Source organism: Perissodus microlepis, chromosome 14, assembly GCF_051167445.1.
Source record: "Perissodus microlepis isolate ML-2025 ecotype Zambia chromosome 14, ASM5116744v1, whole genome shotgun sequence".
Classification (NCBI taxonomy): Eukaryota; Metazoa; Chordata; class Actinopteri; order Cichliformes; family Cichlidae; genus Perissodus; species Perissodus microlepis.
This window is the reverse complement of record NC_140474.1, coordinates 13,746,142-13,766,173: the sequence shown is the minus strand read 5'-3', so window position 1 is coordinate 13,766,173 and position 20,032 is coordinate 13,746,142. Positions and strand designations below refer to the sequence as shown.

At 37.6% G+C, this 20,032-nt stretch overlaps 1 protein-coding gene and 1 long non-coding RNA gene across 3 annotated transcripts; one reads left to right on the top strand and one right to left on the bottom strand.

The window, feature by feature from the left end:
- Positions 1-7,975: 7,975 nt before the first annotated feature.
- LOC146373581 (uncharacterized) lies at positions 7,976-9,020 on the bottom strand. Of its 2 annotated transcripts, XR_014802151.1 has the most exons (4): positions 8,929-9,020; positions 8,719-8,836; positions 8,474-8,601; positions 7,976-8,360 (listed from the first exon to the last, which is right to left on the bottom strand). It is a non-coding gene; the product is annotated as an uncharacterized LOC146373581 (long non-coding RNA). The 2 variants fall into 2 exon arrangements; XR_014802150.1 differs by having other exon boundaries at positions 8,474-8,836.
- A 6,786-nt stretch (positions 9,021-15,806) lies between these two features.
- LOC146373580 (extracellular calcium-sensing receptor-like) lies at positions 15,807-19,844 on the top strand. The gene is made up of 9 exons (XM_084950088.1): positions 15,807-15,916; positions 16,193-16,487; positions 16,657-16,743; positions 16,976-17,245; positions 17,454-17,660; positions 17,746-18,021; positions 18,401-18,628; positions 18,724-18,847; positions 18,934-19,844. Exons 1-9 carry the CDS (start codon positions 15,807-15,809, stop codon positions 19,842-19,844), a joined length of 2,508 nt encoding a protein of 835 aa, XP_084806214.1.
- Positions 19,845-20,032: the final 188 nt, after the last annotated feature.

Below are 20,032 nucleotides of genomic sequence, written 5' to 3'. Positions count from 1 at the left end.
AAGACAGTTATTTAGTCGTTTTTTTTTTCTGTTCTTTTAAAATGCAGTTTAAATACAAAACAACCAGACTTTTCAAAGAGAAGCATTGACTTTGTTACACTCCACTGTAAAATTAACCTAATAACCTCCTAAAACCCAAACTCTTTCATGGCATGCATTTTTAATTTCTCTTTGCTATTTGGGCTGATTGGGACCTGATGAATGTAAAACCAAAGAATTGCCAGATATATTATTTTTTGACCTGATGTTTGTGTCTAAGAAAAATGAGATCCACATATGACGACATTTGTTTTAAATTTCAATAGAACAGTGGAAGTATAACGTCCTTACATGTGGAAATCAAGCCCTTGTAGAGCAAAATTTAGTATTTTGGTCTAGCCAACCCAAAATGTGATGTCCACGTATGTGGACGCTAGGTCCTAGGAGGTTAAGGAAGTTAAATGTAATTGAAATTATTTTAATAAACTAAGCTTTCAAGTTGGATTCATTTAGCAGTTTTACTCTATATTCTTGTATATTTGGTCTGTCTTGAACTGATGGAGATCAAAACCATGCTGATCATTTCACGAAAACAACTCAGGCAGGACTCAAATACAGGTCTCAACTTTCAAACTTCAGTGCAGATTATTTTCAGTTTAAAATGTGCGACAATCAGAACTTAAGAGTAGTGACAATGCCAGGCTCTCAGACACACAAAGCTCTCCAACAGTTTTCTTAGAAGGTCTCTCCAAACATACTCTAAAAAGATTCTCATCCAGAGAGTTTATCTCCAAACCAGATTCAGAATACTAGCATACTTATTTAATCCCTAAGGAAATTATGTGGGCTAGAGTTTCCCCAAGACGGTAACAGTAACAGTTTAAACAATTTAAACAATATAATATGTTACAGATTTTTACAAATTTAAGAAATAGCACTAATATATACAAATCACTCAATTATAAATATCAAGAGTTAACAGAGGTGATTTTAAATAAATATCGAGAATATTGACAAGGATATTACAGAGTAGAAAAGAGCATGCACAAAAAGGGTGTAACTATTGCAGTGTTTACAGTATATTAGATGGAGGAGTTGTACAGGGAGATGGCCACGGGCAGGAATGATTTCCTGCATTGTTCAGTGGTGCTCTTTGGTAATCTCAGTCTCTCACTCAATGTGCTCCTGTGACTAGCCAGCATGTCATGGAGTGGGTGGGAGGTATCATCCAGCATTTTCTTTACCTTGGAAAACAGCCACCTCTCAGACACTACTAGGGCTGGGGGCAATATGGCCTAAAATCCATATTGCGATATATTATTTTCTTCTGTGTACCGTATTTTCTGCAGAATAAGGTGCAGTCAAAATCCTTGAATTTTCTCAAAAATCGACAGTGTGTCGTATAATCTGGCGTGCCTTATGTATGAATTCTGGTTGTGCTTACTGACCTCGAACCAATTTTATGTGGTACACACCATTCAAAAAGCTGTCAAAAAATGTTTTAGTATGACTTTGGTAAACTACAAAGTTGCACCGCTTGATGGATTGTCTGAGCATTACGGCTACCATAGTGAGGAGCCTAATCTGGGTCCAAAACTCTGTCCGCTTCAGGTCCCAAAGTCAAACAAACACTGCAGCATCACTGAGAGTTAAAAACTGTCTAAATTCTTTAATCTTTAATAAAACGGTCAGCGTTGCTGCTTTACCAGGTATAACAATAAAGTTTAACATCCAGGCATTCATGAAAACAGAATTTTTTTAATTTAACGGAGTTAGAAGTTAGCAGGAAGTTAGCTCGCTAGTTTCCACCTAAACATGATATGCCATGTTCTGACTGAGAGATTTCTGAAAAAATTAAAACGTACAACTCTGCTATCACTTCCAACATAAATGAATACAGAAAACTAAACAGCAGTGACTTTTTTAGGGTTACTGAAGTTGGGTTAGCTTGTATATAATGATGTGCTACGTGATCGATAGCAACACAGCTATGTTAGCATAACATAAACAGTGAAGCTGGAGGATGAACGCTAACTTTTTTCCACTCTATAAAAATTAATGGGAGAACAAATGCAATCGCATGGCAGGATGCTGTAAATGGACCAAACTTCAGTAAGGAGAACAACTGAAATAATCCACTTTAGTCATTAATATACTGCAACAACATGGGAATAAAGCAGCTGTGAGAGAATTCAACATTAACCCTTTAAAGCCGGTTGGAGCGGGCACGCTCTGTTTTGCGTAATTATTTTTAAATCCCGGTAGCACTGCAACCACGTAAGCTAGCGCAATAGTTTTTTTGCATATGAAACCAGAGGAGTTGTACTTACATCTTATGCCATCAGCTTGTCCTAGGTCACGGTTTCCTTCTACATATAGCTTTGCAAAAATTGCATAAAAAGCACTTGCAGCAACAAAAACATAATATTCCAGAAACACACTTTGCCGATCCGATCAGCTGTTCATAACACTTCCTACATTGGAATAGACGTCAGCGCTGTCGCTACCCGATCCGTACCAGAAACCCGATCGGTACCCGGCATGCGCAAATCTTACGTCACTTCTTCTCTTTGCCAACATTGCGACATTCAATATATTTGAATGACACGGTTAGCGCCCAGTTAGCTCTTAGCATTTCTCAACAGCTCTGCCTCCTTTTCGACTACCAGGACATTTAAACAATGGATAATCCGTATCCGCAACAAATTTTTGCTTTTCTCCTCAACAGAGAGCGTCCCCCGATTGAACAACAACGCCGTAAAATAAGAAGAATGGTGCCTAATGACAAAGTTAATAATACAGACTTTGTAATATGTCACGTGAAGATTCATCAGCCAGATGAAGTGTTTACTGGCAATTGACAGTGATAGCGGACATCATCATCACTATTCCAATCAATCCTCTCCACACAGACAAGCATAAACACACTCGACTATCACTAAATCAAATTTAACACACGTTTGTAATGACGCTAATTCAGTTTACAATAGGGTTCATTCGCTCAGTCAGCAGGTGGCAGTATCCTCGTACACTGCGGAGTAAACTGCCATTAAACGAACAGAAGAAGAAGAAGAAAACCCCTGCACATGCGCAGTACGGATCGGGTAGACCCGATTTGTACGGTCCAACTTTGCACATGCGCAGTCAGGATCGGGGAGTCCTGAGCCGTAACTCTCTTTTTATTTTTCGTTTTTGTCTACATTATATTGAAATGTTTCATTATTAGAAACATTTTAAGAGATACTTATTATTGTTAACATCTTAACAGATACTCTGACCCGTAACTATCGTAAAACGCTTCGACCGGAAGTAGACACCTTTCGCGCATGCGGGGTACCGATCGGGTTTCCGGTACGGATCGGGTAGTGACACCCGCGAACTATCGCATGTCCGCCATTACCTGCCAGAAACCGGAAGTGACGTCATTTTTGCGGAAATGTAGTTTTTTACCTTCAGGGCCTATACAAGCATATACTGGTGTTTTTAAAGGTTATGTTTGACTTTATGACTTTCTGTGTCGTTTCTGGGATGCTTAGAAGTCAAATTGCACTGCTGGAAATAGTTTATTTTGATGCATATGCTGTTTTTTTTGCAAATTTGCATTATAATATTTATTTTCGTTTTTCTTGCAGTATATAAAAATTCGTGTATTTAAAAAATAAAACTATGAAGACACTCAAAATCATTTAGACTTTGTTTTATTTTATTTATTTTCTTTTTTTTTTGTTTTATCTGAGCACATACGTGTGTGTATTTACATATATATTCGTATTTGTAAATGCAAGTATGTGTACTTGTGTATATATTGTTTATTTCTGTATATGTCTGAAATAAAGATACAATACAATACAATACAATACAAAATAAATTTCCTGTGGTGGGAAACTATTTTGTGCAACTTTTTTGTATTTACAGTTTTGAGGGATAAGCCTCTTAAATTTCTTTAACTAGAAATATATGTTAAAAACAAAAAACGATTTTCAATTTTTCTGTAGTTTATTGCACTTTTTTGCAATTTATGTAATTACTATGCACTTAATGCATACATATTATTAAAATTTGGGCTATAATGGTTGTATTGATGTATAGCAACTTGAAATGCTCCCAAAAATGGCACTACAGTATGTAAAAATATAATATAAGCTCTGGCGGACTTGGTTCTATGGTAGGTCTTAAAGGGTTAATGAATGAATGGTACAGAGTGGAGTAAGCGCAGTTTTTGGCTTTCCCCATATTCCAAAATGTACTTCGTCTCTTTGCTATTACTGTCACCCAGCATAATTTGCAGATATTTCTTGCAGCCACTGTGATACTTTCAACCAAAACAGGAGCAGCTTAATGACACCATCATCATGTGCTATCGCGGTAGAGCGGTATAGTCAAAATCTCTACCGTTGGCCAAATTCATATCGGTTCTACCGTATACCATTTATACCGCCCACCCCTAGACACTACCCTAAGGAAGCTCCATTCCCACAACATTACTGGCCTTGTGGATCAGTTTATTTAGTCAGTTGGCATCTGTGACTCTCAACCTGCTTTCCCAGCATGCAACAGCATATAGGATAGCACTGGCCACAACAGAATCATAGAAAAGTCTGAGCATTGTCCGACAGATGTTGAAGGACCTCATCCGCCTCAGAATATAGAGACGATTCTGGCCGGTAAAGTGCAGTCAATCACAATCAGTCACTCGTCAGCGACTCTGTCTTTCTCCAACAGATCTGAGCATAAAGACAAGCAGGCAAGTTTTGTTCACAGATAAGTCAAAATGCATACAGTACAGGGCCCAGGCTTACTAATGGTGACAGTGGCAATGATCCACCAAAGACTTATGCTCAGCCGTTCGCTTAAGACGAGGCACTAGCAAGTTATCAGTCTCAGGTGAGTGAACATCCATTGGTGTGTAGAAACCACAAGGCAGGAACCTATAAAAAGTCCAGATAAACCCCAGCACACTGTACAAGCACACACACACACACACAGATAAGGAGAGAGATGAAGCAGAGAGAGCTTGAATCAACTTCAGGAGGTTTGGTGAAACTGGGTTTCTTTGATTCCATGTGGAGGGGAATGTTCTTTGTGGAGAAACAAACCATTTGACCTGGTTGATAGGCTGGTGGAGGAGTTCCATGAAGATCAGCTACATGTTTATTTTGATCTCTGGTTCTCAGGAGTTCAGATCAGGTTGCTTTCTATAGATAGCGACACCTGTGGAGCTGATACTGTGCTGAGGGCATCATTACTTCACCCTCAAGCAGAGGGGAAGAGAGTAGTTTGGTAGTCAAGGGATGCCTCAAACAGTGACAGATCCGTAGCTGAGGATGTCATCGAGTTATGGCCATATTCCACCTTATTCCCCTCCAGGTGGATTGTATTCTGGAGGCAATGCAGCAGAGTGTGAATTCTAGCTCCTGTTTCACACGCTCTATTTCTCTGTGGATGGAATCTAGGATAAACTAACCTGAGCTCAAGTCCTGAACAGAACTCCTTCCATGAATATTCCAATGAATAACTTTCAAGAGGATGCAAGGCACTTAGAGCTGGTTGGGGTGTCCACCACTCGGATCCTTCCACTAAGCATCCTCTAAGGATTCAGTTTCCAATGTTGTGATACAAGATGGAGGTAGGATGGTTTCATCTTCCGGTTGGTTATCTGTGGAGGAGAACTGTCTGGATAAAGCATCTGGTTTAACATTCCATGATCTGATTCTGTAGATAATGGAGAATATAAAGAAAGGAAAGAAAAGGGCCCACAAGACTTGTCATGCATTAATCCTAGAGATGGCACGATACCACTTTTTTATGTCCGATACCGATACCGATATCATAAATTTGGATATCTGCCGATACCGATATGAATCCGATATAGTGTGTTTTTTAATCAATAAAACTGTTTTTTAAATATCTTGCTGCTTTTTGTATAAGTTCATACTCAAGTTAAAAAACAACAACACTAAAGCTATTCTGTTATACCTGTATGTAAAAAAAACCAAAACACTGCACCCAAAATATTTCATAGATCAGCAACACTGATCAATCTAATAAAGTTAAACCTACTCCATCCTCCCTATTCTGGTATTTTAAAGAGTACTTAGCAGAAATATTAAGCAACCTAACTAATAGGGTTGCAAGCTCCCAGCAAAAGAAAATAGGGAACCAGCCTCTTCCTCATGATGCTTAATCAATGTAATCAACTTTAATTTGATGCAGGGTGAAAAAAATTGACAGAAATAAATTATTTTTCAAGAATAATTAAATAGATTCAACATCTTTCTTCAACAGAATTGCAGAATTCACAGATGGTACTTTCCCAAAGGAAAAAGTACTACAGCTTACTAGGGTATATTAGACTTAACAGTTACTATACACAGTAATGGACTTCTATACATTTTACATCAGATTAAAACTTTGGGTGTAAGATTCAGATAATTATTAAATAATTAAAAGCTAGATATTTTAAATGAGAATAAGAAAGAAAAGTATGTCTTTGTGCCCCCTTTTCCCTGTTAATGCCCTATCGGCCCCCCTGGCTAAACTTTGCTAGATCCGCCCCTGCACAGTTACCAGCCGTCAGCTGCGTAGAAAAAGATCCTGGTCTAGAAAGTAATATTAAATAAATTCTAACAACAGCTTATCAAGCTTAATAGTGCTGCTGTTGTTCAGCCGCTGGTTTCCTCTTTCTGGTGCAAAGTGGGCCAAAAACAAAGAAGAGAGACGGACTCGCGACAGAAAAGCCGATCAGCTGATCATTAAGCAGTTTCACGATTGAAGTAGCAGCAGGAGAGAGAGAGAAGAGGCAGTTGCTCTATATATCGGTTGTTAAGCTTAACGCGGGAATGCTTTATTCCATAACATTCAGAGATGAACTTACACACTTGCTTTACTTCTCTCTGACATAACTTCCTCGGAGATGAAATGTTTGCTAGCAGGCTACAAATACACACAGCCGCTCTATCACGTGACCACACTGCTCCGACGTGCTACGGTTATGAGCCGAGTTACGCCGTGTCGCAAGTTTTGTGAGGTGCTTTTTTGATATTTAATGGATCGGATTACATTTTTTATTTCTCTCCGATATCCGATCCAGTAATTTAGGTCAGTATCGGACCGATACCAATACGTAATATCGGATCGATCCATCTCTAATTAATCCTCTCGGGAGTTTGCTGGCAAGCAAGAGTTTTATGGTCCGTCCAATCCGTGTCCTCAAGCCAGTCTCCACTCAGCCAGTTTCCATTCTTCCAGCACCATCTTGATGGCTGGAAGAATGGAGAGCAGCCCTGTAGCAGCGTTCTGCTGTACGGATCACTCTCTGAAGAGCTTTTTTATCCTTGACACAGCTGTTCCCAGCTGTGATGTTCTGTGTGAGGATGCTATCCACAGTGCCTGTATAGAAAGTTCTGAGGATCCCTGGAGAGACCCTGAACTTCCTCAGTTGTTGGAGATGATACAGGTGCTGCCTAGCCTTTTTTGGCTTGAACCGGAATGTGGGCAGACCATGTCAGGTCTGAGGAGATGTGGACACTTGAAGGCCTGGACCCCTCCTAGGCTTAAGAAAGGTGGTGGTGTTGCTGCCTTTGTTAAGTCAAAATTTGATGCCACAATAGTTCTATCGGAATCGATTTGCAAGCAAATGGAATTTTTGGCTCTGAATGTGAATATTGCAAAGGGACTTTATATACACAGTAAAAAACCAAGTGTCAATTTTACACTTACAGAGTCGATTTTAACTCTGCTTCAGATAACATTTGGTCCCACTCAAAATTAGAGTTAAATTTACTCTATGGCCAGTGTTAACTTTTCAGTGTTAATTGTACTCAATTTAGTGTCAAAATTAACAACAAAATGTGTAAAAAAATTTAACACTGAGGGTTATTCACACTGTTCAGAGTAATTTGATTACACTTTATAGAGCTATTTTTACTCCAAATTTAGTTTAATAATAACACTGATGTGTAATAATATATCATTTTTATTTCTCTGTAGTGTGATTTTTTCATATTCATCTTATGATGCTATATTACTAAATAACTGTGATCTATCCTACATTATGGAAATAACAACAAAGTAACAGCATTTATTATGTTTCTCATTTCAGTGTCATTTAATTAACGTAACAAACCTTTACAATTCACAGTTCTATGATGCTCACTAGAGAAAGCAATATGACATTTCCCCAATGTCGTAGTTGTTTGCAGAAAAGTAAAACAGTTGGTCAGGGATGAACTGTATGATGTACCAAAGACATAATGGGCCCTAAAGAGTTCATCAATCACAATGAAGGTGTGAATGCTGCTTCTTGTGGATCCCTGAGTAAGAAGGTAGGGCTGACTGCTTCGGGTGATGTTGTCTAGATGCTGCTGTACACTGGTTCCAGCCTACAACAACACATTAAACAACAGTATTAAGTGACTATCGTCTGACAGTAGATTAGCTCAACTCACTGTCCATGAAAATAGAGGTGATGGAAAGTATATTTTAAACAACATACCTTTGGGAATTTGATGAGGTTATTGACAGCTTGAGATGCAGACATCTTTCCTGGTCTCTTTCGCCCTTGTGCAGATGGTGGTAGCAGATGTAGCAGCAGCAAGATAGTAGACAAGTCACTGTCCCAGCCTACAGACGAATAAACAAAGAATTATTCCAAAAATACATTGAATTGACAGAATTACCTATATAACCAACAATAGCAAATAAAAACAGTCACAATCATACCATTCTCAACTTCAGTACCTGACTCAGCATTGCACATTAACTCCTTTACAACCTTTGCTTTGAGATTGATGGGCCACCTCTCCAAGAATTTGCTCGCAGTGACCTCACAAAACAGGAGTCGGAAATCTTGTTCTATCTGTAATGCAAAAATACAGAACATAGAGAGGTGTTTGATTGAATCCTGCCTACAAATTACATCCGTATCATTTAAATGATAAGTGAACTTACTTTTGGGAGATTTGCAAACTGAGACACTTCTTTCCTCTACAGCTTTTCTTTGAATGGTCTTCAACCGCCATGCAATGTATCCTGAACCGCTCTCTGGATCGTATTAATGTTTCTATGTAATTAAATAAACGAAGAAGGACTATGTTATCAACACTTCTGAGGGCAATTATGTATTTAATGTTGAAAAGTTCCCTTTACTTACATATCCATGTTGTGAATATGGGTCTTCCAGATATGGAGACAGAGCAACAATGCCCTGCGCATACATCACTCTTACGCTTTTAGGGGGAGATGTCCTAATGTATAAATTCAATAATTGGCATTAAACATCACAATTAAAAATAATACAATGTTAAAAATGTTTCTTTATATCTTACATTTTTGATTCTTACCCATGTTACTCTGTCATCTCAGCCTCAAGTATGTTTCTCATCCGTCTTCTGGTTGCATCTCTCAGAGATTTGGTTTTTCCATACTCTTAAACCTTTCTATAAAATAGAAACATTACTTAATATTACTTAACATGTCATTAACATTGCTATCAGTTAATTTACACAAAATACATATTTCTTACTAAATAATGAGCAAAACTCTAAAGTAGTGTATGCCTTTGGCATTTGCTTAAAATAATATAAACCAGTAAAGTTAACTTTATGGTAATGTTACCCACTTTTTCTGAAAGTACGTTCGCTTATGTAAGCTAATTAGCGATTATTATCTTACTGATAAACGGTAATTTAGTTGTTCAAACTGTGCGATTTGACATGTGACAATGATATTATTTAGACAGCATTTAGAAGAAATACATAGTTAAAATGTTTTAGGTTCATGTTAACGCAGTGAGAAGATAACGAACATCTGAACTTTTAGCAACTGCTAGCATGTAGCTACTGGAATGTCGTTAAACCTATGGGTAAATGCTGCTAACATGTCCTCACTCAACATCAGTGAAACTATAAAGAGCTATTTAGTTTAAAAATACCTTTTAAACAATGTTACCAGTATGGGAATGTTAACTTCACTTACCTGACTGTGGCAGCTCTTCGGAGAAAATTCCATGTGCATCAGAGCTCTGAGACCCCACACGCCTGCGGACTGGTACTAATCAACACTGTGTGGAGTTAAGTCTTCACTGCGTGACTAACAAACTTTACACTGACTTTTAACTCTGATGTTAGAGCTGGTTTACTCCTCATAGAGTTGTAAATACTCTATCTAGGTTAAAATAGGTTTACTCTGAAATATTGACACTCCATTTTTTACTGTGTAACAGTTGTTTGTTGCTATAGACCTCCTTCTGCTTCTACAGAAGCTCTGCATTCTTTAAATTTTCTCCTGTCCAGACTAAATTATAGTGAGCTTGTTTTAGCTGGTGACTTTAACTGGGATTGGCTCAAACCTGTTTCAGATTATTTGAAATCTTTCTGTGATTCTATCAATCTTACCCAGCTGGTCAATTTACCTACTCGGTCGAATCTCAAAAGCCCTGAAAAGTCTACCTTGATTGACTTGATTTTGACAAATATTCCTCATAAATTTTCATCCTTGAGTGTCTTTTGTAATGACTTAAGTGACCACTGTGTTGTTGCTGTTATCAGAAACACTAAGGTGCCCAAGTCACAACATCATATTATTTTTAAAAGGACTGTTAAACATTTTAATGAACAAACATTTTATCATTTTTATCTAAGTATGACTGGAAGAAAAAAGGATTGATCCCTAATGTAGAGTTAGAATCGACATATTTTAGGGATGGTTTTATGCAAATTGTGAATAAACATGCTCCATTAACCCTTTAACGCCGGTCGGAGCGGGCACGCTCTGTTTTACGCAACTATTTTTAAATCCCGGTAACACTGCAACCACGTAAGCTAGCGCAATAATTTTTTTTGCATATGAAACCGGAGGAGTTGTACTTACATCTTATACCATCAGCTTGTCCTAGGTCACGGTTTCCTTCCACATATAGCTTTGCAAACCTGCATAAAAAGCACTTGCAGCAATAAAAGCATAATATTCCAGAAACATGCTTTGCCGATCTGATCAGCTGTTTGTAACACTTCCTACGTCCATCAGTGCGAACTATCGCATGTCCGCCATGTCCTGCCAGAAACCGGAAGTGACGTCATTTTGCGGAAATGTAGTTTTTTACCATCAGGGCCTTATGAGCCTATACTGGTGTTTTTAAAAGTTATGTTTGACTTTATGACTTTCTGTGTCGTTTCTGGGATGCTTAGGACTCATATTGCACTGCTGGAAATAGTTTATTTTGATGCATATGCTGTTTTTTTGCAAATTTGCATTATAATATTTATTTTCGTTTTCCTTACAGTATATAAAAATTGGTGTATTTCAAAAATAAAACTATGAAGACACTTAAAATAAATTTCCTGTTGTTGTAAACTATTTTTTGCAACTTTTTTGTATTTAAAGTTTTGAGGAATAAACCTCTTAAATTTCTCCAGGTAGAAATATATGTAAAAAAACAAAACAAAAACGATTTTCAATTTTTTTTTAGTTTATTGCACTTTTTTGCAATTTATGTAGTTACTATGGACTTAATGCATGCATATTATTAAAATATGGGCTATAACAGTTGTATTGATTTATAGCAACTTGAAATGCTCCCAAAAATGGCACTACAGCATGTAAAAGTATAAAGTAAGCTCTGGCGGCCTTGGTTCTATGGTAGGTCTTAAAGGGTTAAAGGGTAGAATAGCAGATAAGAACCTCAAATAACTGTATTTTAATACTCATAAAAACATTATACCTTTACTTTTAAAAATGACCAAAAAACGGAATGGCCCGTATAATTAACTTTAAATGCATAAACATATTTTACTTAAGCAATTTATCAGGGACAAGCAAAAAGTTCAATCAGATAATAGCAACTGTGTAATAAAAATTATTTTAAAATTAAACATTTTGAAAAAAGTAAAAATTCTAAAAACCTTTTGCTAATGCTACTTCCAGTTTTGATGAGGTTTTAGTCGAGGATAGAGGGACCACATCAGCTGTAGATGAATTCTTCTAGCCATACAGGATGAAATCCTTTTGAGGAGGTAGAAAGGTCCCAAGACTTCCTCCAAGTTCCAGTCCTGCATATCAGCAATGAGCAGAGCAAATCTAAAAAATCTGCCAAGAGACTGTGGCTGTTTTCAAGGAATTCAATATTAAGAGGCACTACCAGATGAAATATGCTATCTACGACAAGCTAACTGGGAAAGGACATGGTGAAAAATTGAAGCAACTCGAAGCTGTTTTAACACAGCAGCACTTTTTCCACAAGTGCCCATGAGTCACATGAAAATGCCACAAAGGCAAGCTGATTGCCAAGCACTGCAAACCTTTTTCTGATAGTGAATTCATTAAAGACTGCATGATGAAAATGGTGGAGAACATTTGTCCTGAGAAGAAACAAGAGTTTGCCAATGTTTGCCTGGCTCGTAACCGGTGATGGGAATAACGGCGTAACAAGTAACGGCGTTACTTTTTTCAGTAACAAGTAATCTAACTAATTACTATTCCTATCATTACAACGCCGTTGCCGTTACTAACAAGAAAATGCGGTGCAGTCGCGTTACTATTTTTCAACAGTCGGTTGAGGCTGTCTTCAGCTTACTGCACCTTATATCAGTTGCACGGATGTAGCTGTAAGTAATCTGGGCGCTACAGCTTTAAGCAGCTGCACGCGCTCCCGTGGACGGCAATCATTTTCTAGCAGATGATCACTTTTTGGCACAACATCTGGAGCTAAGGGGGCAAAACAATCGCATGAGTGCTGCTGTTTGACTGAGGAAGAATAAAGTAGTCGTGGTAAGCCAATCACATGACCACTTTAAGATTACAAAACAACAAGGTGATATATACCAGCTTTTAAATTGTGCTGATAGGCCACATAAAATCACAGTCATGATAAACAATATATATGCTGAGTTTTTTCCTGAATAGTTTCGCCACGTTTACTGTCTAAGGACAGTGCTGGCAAGCACTCTCTGCTTATGACCAAAAAATTTAAAAAATAAAACAAAAAACAGCCTGTTCGTGTTGGTGGAAAAATGCACCATGTCGACCAATCAAAAAATGATATGGCAACATGACATTTGGTCGTTTAGGAAGAGGGGGAAGTTTTAGGAGTGACGGCAAGAGAGAGAGAGAGACAGCAGAAAAAGAGAGAGCGAGTTTTAAGATGTGAGAGATTTGTGACATTTAGCATCTTTGGAGTGTGTAGTTAATGAGGCGTCTCCAGGTAAAAAACAGGAGTGATACACCTGCTACTGTCAGACCTGCAGGTATCAGGCTGTGATGTTCTCCTTTATAGTGGAGAGAAATTATTTTTTTGGAGTGGCACAAATAATTTGTGTGGCATCTTATTTAATGCAGAACACCTGATTGTTATATAAATAGTTTGAAATGGTTATTTAAAAAAAAGGGTAAAAGGTAAATGGCTGCAAATAACTTTGTTGTTTGCAAAACTTGTGCATATGGTTTTAAAATTGACAATTTATATTTGCATTTAAAGATATGAAATATGATTCAATAAACATGTTTGTGGTTGTTACAGTAAAAAATACAACGTTTTCTACTCGGGTTTTATTTTTTTTCTCTGATTTTAGATTAATTGTGTTAATACAGTATGTCAAAATGAAAACATAACTGTAAATTCAGAAATGTGAGGTTGTGCTGAAAAGGGTGATACCAAACAAGGCAAAGTAAATAGTATTTAAAGGTGAAATGTAGAGGAAACATCAAAAGTAGTCTAAAATGGCCAATTATACCCTGGAACCCAGAGGGTTAAACATTTTTTTAAAAGTAACGCAATAGTTACTTTTCAAGTAATTAATTACTTTTAGAATCTTTTAACTCAGTTACTAACTCACTTACTTTTTTGAAGAAGTAACTAGTAACTATAATTAATTACTTTTTCAAAGTAACTTGCCCAACACTGCTCGTAACACTGTGGTACAAAGAACTGAAGAAGTTTCATGTAATATTAAGAGACAGTTGGATGCAAAAGGAGTGGCTTTTGACTTTTTTTTCGATAGCTTGTGACAAAAGCACAGATGCATCTGAAAATGAACGTGAGTGAAGAGCCACTTGACCTCCAGAGCCTTAAGGACCAAAAAAGAGGAACAGATTTATTTGCTGCTGTTTGTTCCGCTGTAGATGACATGAAACTACCATGGAATAAAGTCACTGGTATTATTACGGATGGCGCACCTGCCATGGCTGGTGAGAGAAATGGATTAACAACCCTAGTCTGTAAGTAAAAAAAAAAACATGATGGTAAAAAAAAGTGGTCAAAATGATGGTCAAAAAAACAAAACAAAACAACTAAAGAACGAGTGATGTACGGATTTATATGGCCCACAATGTTTTGCACTTTTGAAAAAGTTAACTCTTAATGTTTTTTTCCTGTTCACATGTTTTGAATTTAGATGTTTAATTTTTCTTCATTTTGTGTTTTTCGAATACATTATTTTGGTAAAAACATTTAATAATAAATAATTCATAATAAAAAAATTATAATAAAATTTGTGTGTGAAAAAAGGAAAAAAATATAAAGTCATTCATTTGCATTTAATGTTAATGATTCAAAATATTTCAGGCTGAATGGTTGGCCCCCACACATTCTCACCTTCCCAAATCTGGCCCTCTTTGCAAAAAGTTTGGACACCCCTGCATTAAACTCTGTCAGGGGACTGTGTTAAATTACACCCACAAAGGCTGGATTTTAGGCCTTTTGCTTCATGTGTGGATGAAACTAAGCTGAGGGATCATGACACTGGGAAGGTCTGTACCAGCATACTGGAGGGTCTATCTGTTACCTGAACCTCTGATTGAACAATGAGGTTTTCATCCAGGCTGTGGAACTGAACAAGCTCTTTATCCTCTCAAGGATGTTTGAGAAAGTGGGCAAGTGGGGACAGAATATCTTGGTCTGTCCAGGCTGGTGGATGTTCTCCACTATGATGGCCTCAGGATTTCATCTTTACTTTTTGCAGATGATGTGTTACTGTTTGCTTAATCAGGTGGGGACTTCCAACTTGCATTGGAGTGGTTTGCGGCCAAGTGTGAGAATCAGCACCCCCAAGTCAGAGACCATAGTTCTCAGCCGGAAAAGGTGGAATGCCAACTCCATCTGGGACAAATTACTACCCCAATTGAAGGGATTTAAATATCTTAGGGTCTTGTTCACGAGTTTGGGGAAAGTGGAGCATGAGATTCACTGACGGATTTGGGAAACATGTGCAATGATACAGGCACTGTACAGTCTGAGCTAAGTTTTTAATTTACAGGTCAATTTAGATTACAACTTAGATTTAGATTACAACTATTCAACTGTGGCCACGAACTCTGGGTAGTGTTCAAATAAGTAAGTTGTTGTCCCTCTCTTTTAAATCAAATATGGACTGAAACTCTTTAATATGATGTTGTTGTACATTCCACGTTAACTTTACTGTACATGAATAATGTTATGTTATTTTTACTATTCTTCTTTTGTGTCACTTGATATGCACACAGAAACACCTGTTACTCTGACAATTCTTCAGTGAGTTATTACTGATGACTAATTTACTCACAGAGTGTTCCTTGAGTTTGCCTGGATACAAAGCAATCTCAAATGAAAAGTATACTCCGCCTTCTTCCCTGATGGGTGGTGTGCAAGATTAAACAACACAGTAAGTCAATAAAAGGGAATGGCAAACAATAAAACCTAATGACTGATCTCAACAATTCAGAAAGCTGTCATGTGCTCATCTTTGCGAAACAATTTAGTCGTGGTTGTTTTGCTGTGTTCCTGTGTTTTTTCGACTCTATCCACTCCTCAGTTTTCTTTGTCCTGTCAGCTGCAGGGACAGTTTCATCTAAATGAGATGCACAAAACTGGAGATGTGGTTCTGGGTGGACTGTTTCAAGTCCATTTCTTTTCAAGTGTTCCTGATCTGTCTTTTACCTCGCAGCCACAACAGCCTACTTGCCATGGGTAACAAGGACAGGGAAAAAGCAGGAAAAAAATAGAATAAAAAAACTGTCAAACTTAGTGCCAGTATAAATATGTATTTTGTATCTGAAATAACTACACAATGCATCTTCTTTTTCATTTTTTTCCCTTTGATATATGTCTTTAATTGTTATTCAGTATCCTTAATTGTTTATAATATTTCTACTTTTGCAACATTTTCAAAAGGCACTCGTTTCCTTATAATTTAAAACCTGTGTTGTATTATATATATTAGTAATTACATTTTTCTTGTCTTAGTATGTATGTCCTAGGGTTTAAGTCCGCACAGACCATGGCGTTTGCTATTGATGAGATCAACAGAAACTCAAACCTGCTACCAAATGTGACTCTGGGATACACTCTTTATGATAACTGCCTTGAACTTGGAATTGGATTCCGTGGAGCATTGTCATTAGCCAGTGGTCAAGAGGATCAAATTGTAGTAGATGATACATGTGTTGGAAATCCTCCAGTCGTAGGGATTGTGGGTGATTATACCTCTACAAATTCTATTGCAATCTCCAACGTCCTAGGTTTGTACAGAGTACCTATGGTAAGTTTTCTGCTTGACCATGTAACAGTTTTATTGGATTACGTTGATTTAATTAAAAATGTTAACCCATTTCATGAAAAAAACTAATACTAATAATGCAGTCATGATGACAAAGTTAAGATATCTCTACATGGATAGCTCTCGAATATACAGTCTGTATCTTTCACAGGTGAGTTATTATGCCACGTGTTCCTGCCTGAGTGACCGTCAAAAGTATCCATCCTTCTTTAGAACGATCCCAAGTGATGCTTTCCAGGTGAAAATTTGTCATCAAAATTAAAATGGAAACGCAAAAGTATGTTTCAATATCTGTGTAAAAGAAGAACAAAGAAAGATATGAAAATATTAGAAATAATAATATACTTAGTTTTGAGAATTGTGCTCTATTTCGTTTCTGTATTGTGTCAAAGAATAAAGCTAAATTGCAATTATATTTAAAGTTTTTTCTTCTTTTTAATGCCCTTACACTTTAATCTGTATTCACTTAGGTACGTGCAATGATCCAGATTCTAAAGCATTTCGGCTGGACTTGGGCAGGTCTGCTTGTCACTGATGATGATTATGGGCTTCATGCAGCCAGATCCTTTCAGTCTGAGCTGAGTGTGTCTGGTGAAGGTTGCCTGGCCTACACTGAGGTTTTACCCTGGGACAAAGACACAGATGAACTCCGGAGGATTGTTGATGTGATGAAAACCTCTACAGCTCGAGTTGTCATTGTCTTTGAACATCCTAGTCGCATAATACACCTTATAGATGAGGTTTCACTTTAAAACACTTTAATGATTAGTAGTTACAGAGGTCTTCATAATTATATTGTGTAAAACATGTATTACGTATCATTGTCAGTACAGAAATGAGTACAAAAATGTAATAATTCAGAATTAATTTTAAAGATCAAAAACTGTTTCAGTAAAGAAGTTGGAGGTTCAATATTACTTCATAGATTTGGTCTAATTTAATTCACAGGTAGTAAGGCAAAATGTGACAGGTCTACAGTGGATAGCCAGCGTGGCCTTGACAGAATCTGTTGTGCTCCAAACACCTCACTTTATGCCATACCTGGGTGGTATACTTGGTATCACCATTCGTCAAGGAGAGATACCAGGGCTCAGGGATTTTCTGTTGCAAATACATCCTGATCTACATCACAACAGTAGCTACGGAAATAGCTTGGTGAGACTTGAACATTTTTACTTTGTCTGTCACAACAATTATATATTTTCATAATGTGTAATAAACATTTTTCAAAATATTTCAGGTGAATCAGTTTTGGGAATTTACATTTCAGTGCAGATTTGCTCCAGCTCCAGCAGGCTGGCTGGAAGGTGGAGGTGCACTATGCACTGGACAGGAAGATCTAGGAAATGTGGACAATGAGTACTTGGACATTTCCAACCTACGAACTGAGTATAATGTGTACAAAGCTGTTTATGCACTGGCATATTCCCTTGATGATATGCTGCGGTGCAAGCCAGGAAGAGGGCCTTTCAGTGGGAACAGCTGTGCCTCTTTGCAGTCACTGGAGCCTTGGCAGGTGTGTTATCATTGTACACTCCACCTTTGAACACATTGTTTTTGCATGCTTTCAGAATTTCTGAAAAGGGATTTGCCATACTTGTGAGCAAAATAAGTTATTTATGTCATGGAGGTCATTAACTTCTATACAGGATTCTTAGTAATGAGCCTTGGTTGATTGAGACTTAGATAAAAATGACTTTATATATGTAGGTACCATAGATATAATATTATATTTGATTACTGAACTGAAAAATTGCCACTGTTTGCACTGTAAAGTTACTGGAGCCATGGCAGATATGATATCATTTTATACTCCATCTATGAATAAATCATTCGTTCTGTAATTATTTTCGGAGCAAAAAGTAATTTACTTATTATACATTCCTTTTAAACAGCTTGTTTATTACATGGAAAGAGTGAACTTCACCACTCCATTTGGCGATCAAGTGTCATTTGACGAGAATGGTGATGTAGTACCAATTTACGATGTTACTAACGTGTTGTGGCTCCCTGATGGAAGCACTAAAATTCAGAAAGTGGGTGAGGTTAAAAGGACAGCTTTCAAAGGTGAAGAGCTCATACTTGATGAAGGCAAAATCTTCTGGAACTTTGAATCCAAACAGGTTAGATATGTTTTTATTTGACAACTACCTTTTATGACATTTACAGTATATAGAACTGTAGCAGGCAATAAATATTTATTTTTTATGTCCAATAGCCACCTCGATCAGTATGCAGTGAGAGTTGTCCTCCTGGTACCCACATGGTGAGAAGGAAGAGAGAGCCCGAATGCTGTTTTGACTGCATCCCTTGTTCTGAGGGAAAGATCACTAACAAGAGCAGTAGGTCTTTGTCTTTCTGTATGACATATTTGATTTAATTTCTGTGAAATATAGTATGCATTTCACCATCAACCCCTTTTTGTCAGACTCCTTGGAGTGCACCAGTTGTCCAGAGGATTTTTGGTCAAACCCACAGCGTGACCACTGTGTTCTTAAGAAGACAGAGTTTCTCTCCTATCATGACCCTTTGGGTATTTGTTTGACAACAACCTCCTTACTGGGAACATTTATATGTGTTGTTGTTCTGGCGATCTTTATCTACCATCGCATAACACCTATAGTGCGTGCCAACAATTCAGAACTTAGTTTCCAGCTATTGTTGTCACTTAAGTTGTGTTTCCTGTGTTCACTTTTGTTCATTGGACGACCCAGGATGTGGACATGCCAACTCAGGCATGCAGCATTTGGGATCAGCTTTGTGCTGTGTGTCTCATGCATCCTGGTAAAAACCATGGTTGTTCTGGCTGTGTTCAAAGCCTCCAAGCCAGGAGGGGGAGCCAGTATGAAGTGGTTTGGTGCTATGCAGCAGAGAGGAACAGTTCTGTTTCTTACATCTATTCAGGCAGCCATCTGCACTACCTGGCTTGTCTCTTCCTCTCCAACTCCACATAAAAACACCCAATACCACAATGACAAGATAGTGTATGAGTGTACAGTTGGGTCCACTGTTGGTTTTGCAGTGTTATTGGGCTATATTGGTGTGCTGGCTGTCCTCAGTTTTTTAATTGCATTCCTGGTGAGGAATCTCCCTGATAGTTTTAATGAGGCCAAGTTCATCACATTCAGCATGCTGATCTTCTGTGCTGTGTGGGTGGCATTTGTTCCTGCTTATATCAGCTCACCAGGAAATCTTGCAGATGCAGTGGAGGTATTTGCCATTCTTGCTTCAAGTTTTGGACTCTTGATCACACTCTTTGGACCCAAATGTTACATAATCCTGTTGAGACCAGAGATGAACACAAAGAAAGCTGTTATGGGTCGTGGCATTGTGTCATAAAATTTTCAGTTTATGTCAAAAGGATTTTTTTTTTTTTGCACAGTTTAGGTCAAAAATTAAATAAAAAAATACAATTAACAAATGCTAAATATTAAAGACAGTTATTTAGTCGTTTTTTGGTTGCTGTTCTTTTAAAATGCAGTTTAAATACAAAACAACCTGACTTTTCAAAGAGAAGCATTGACTTT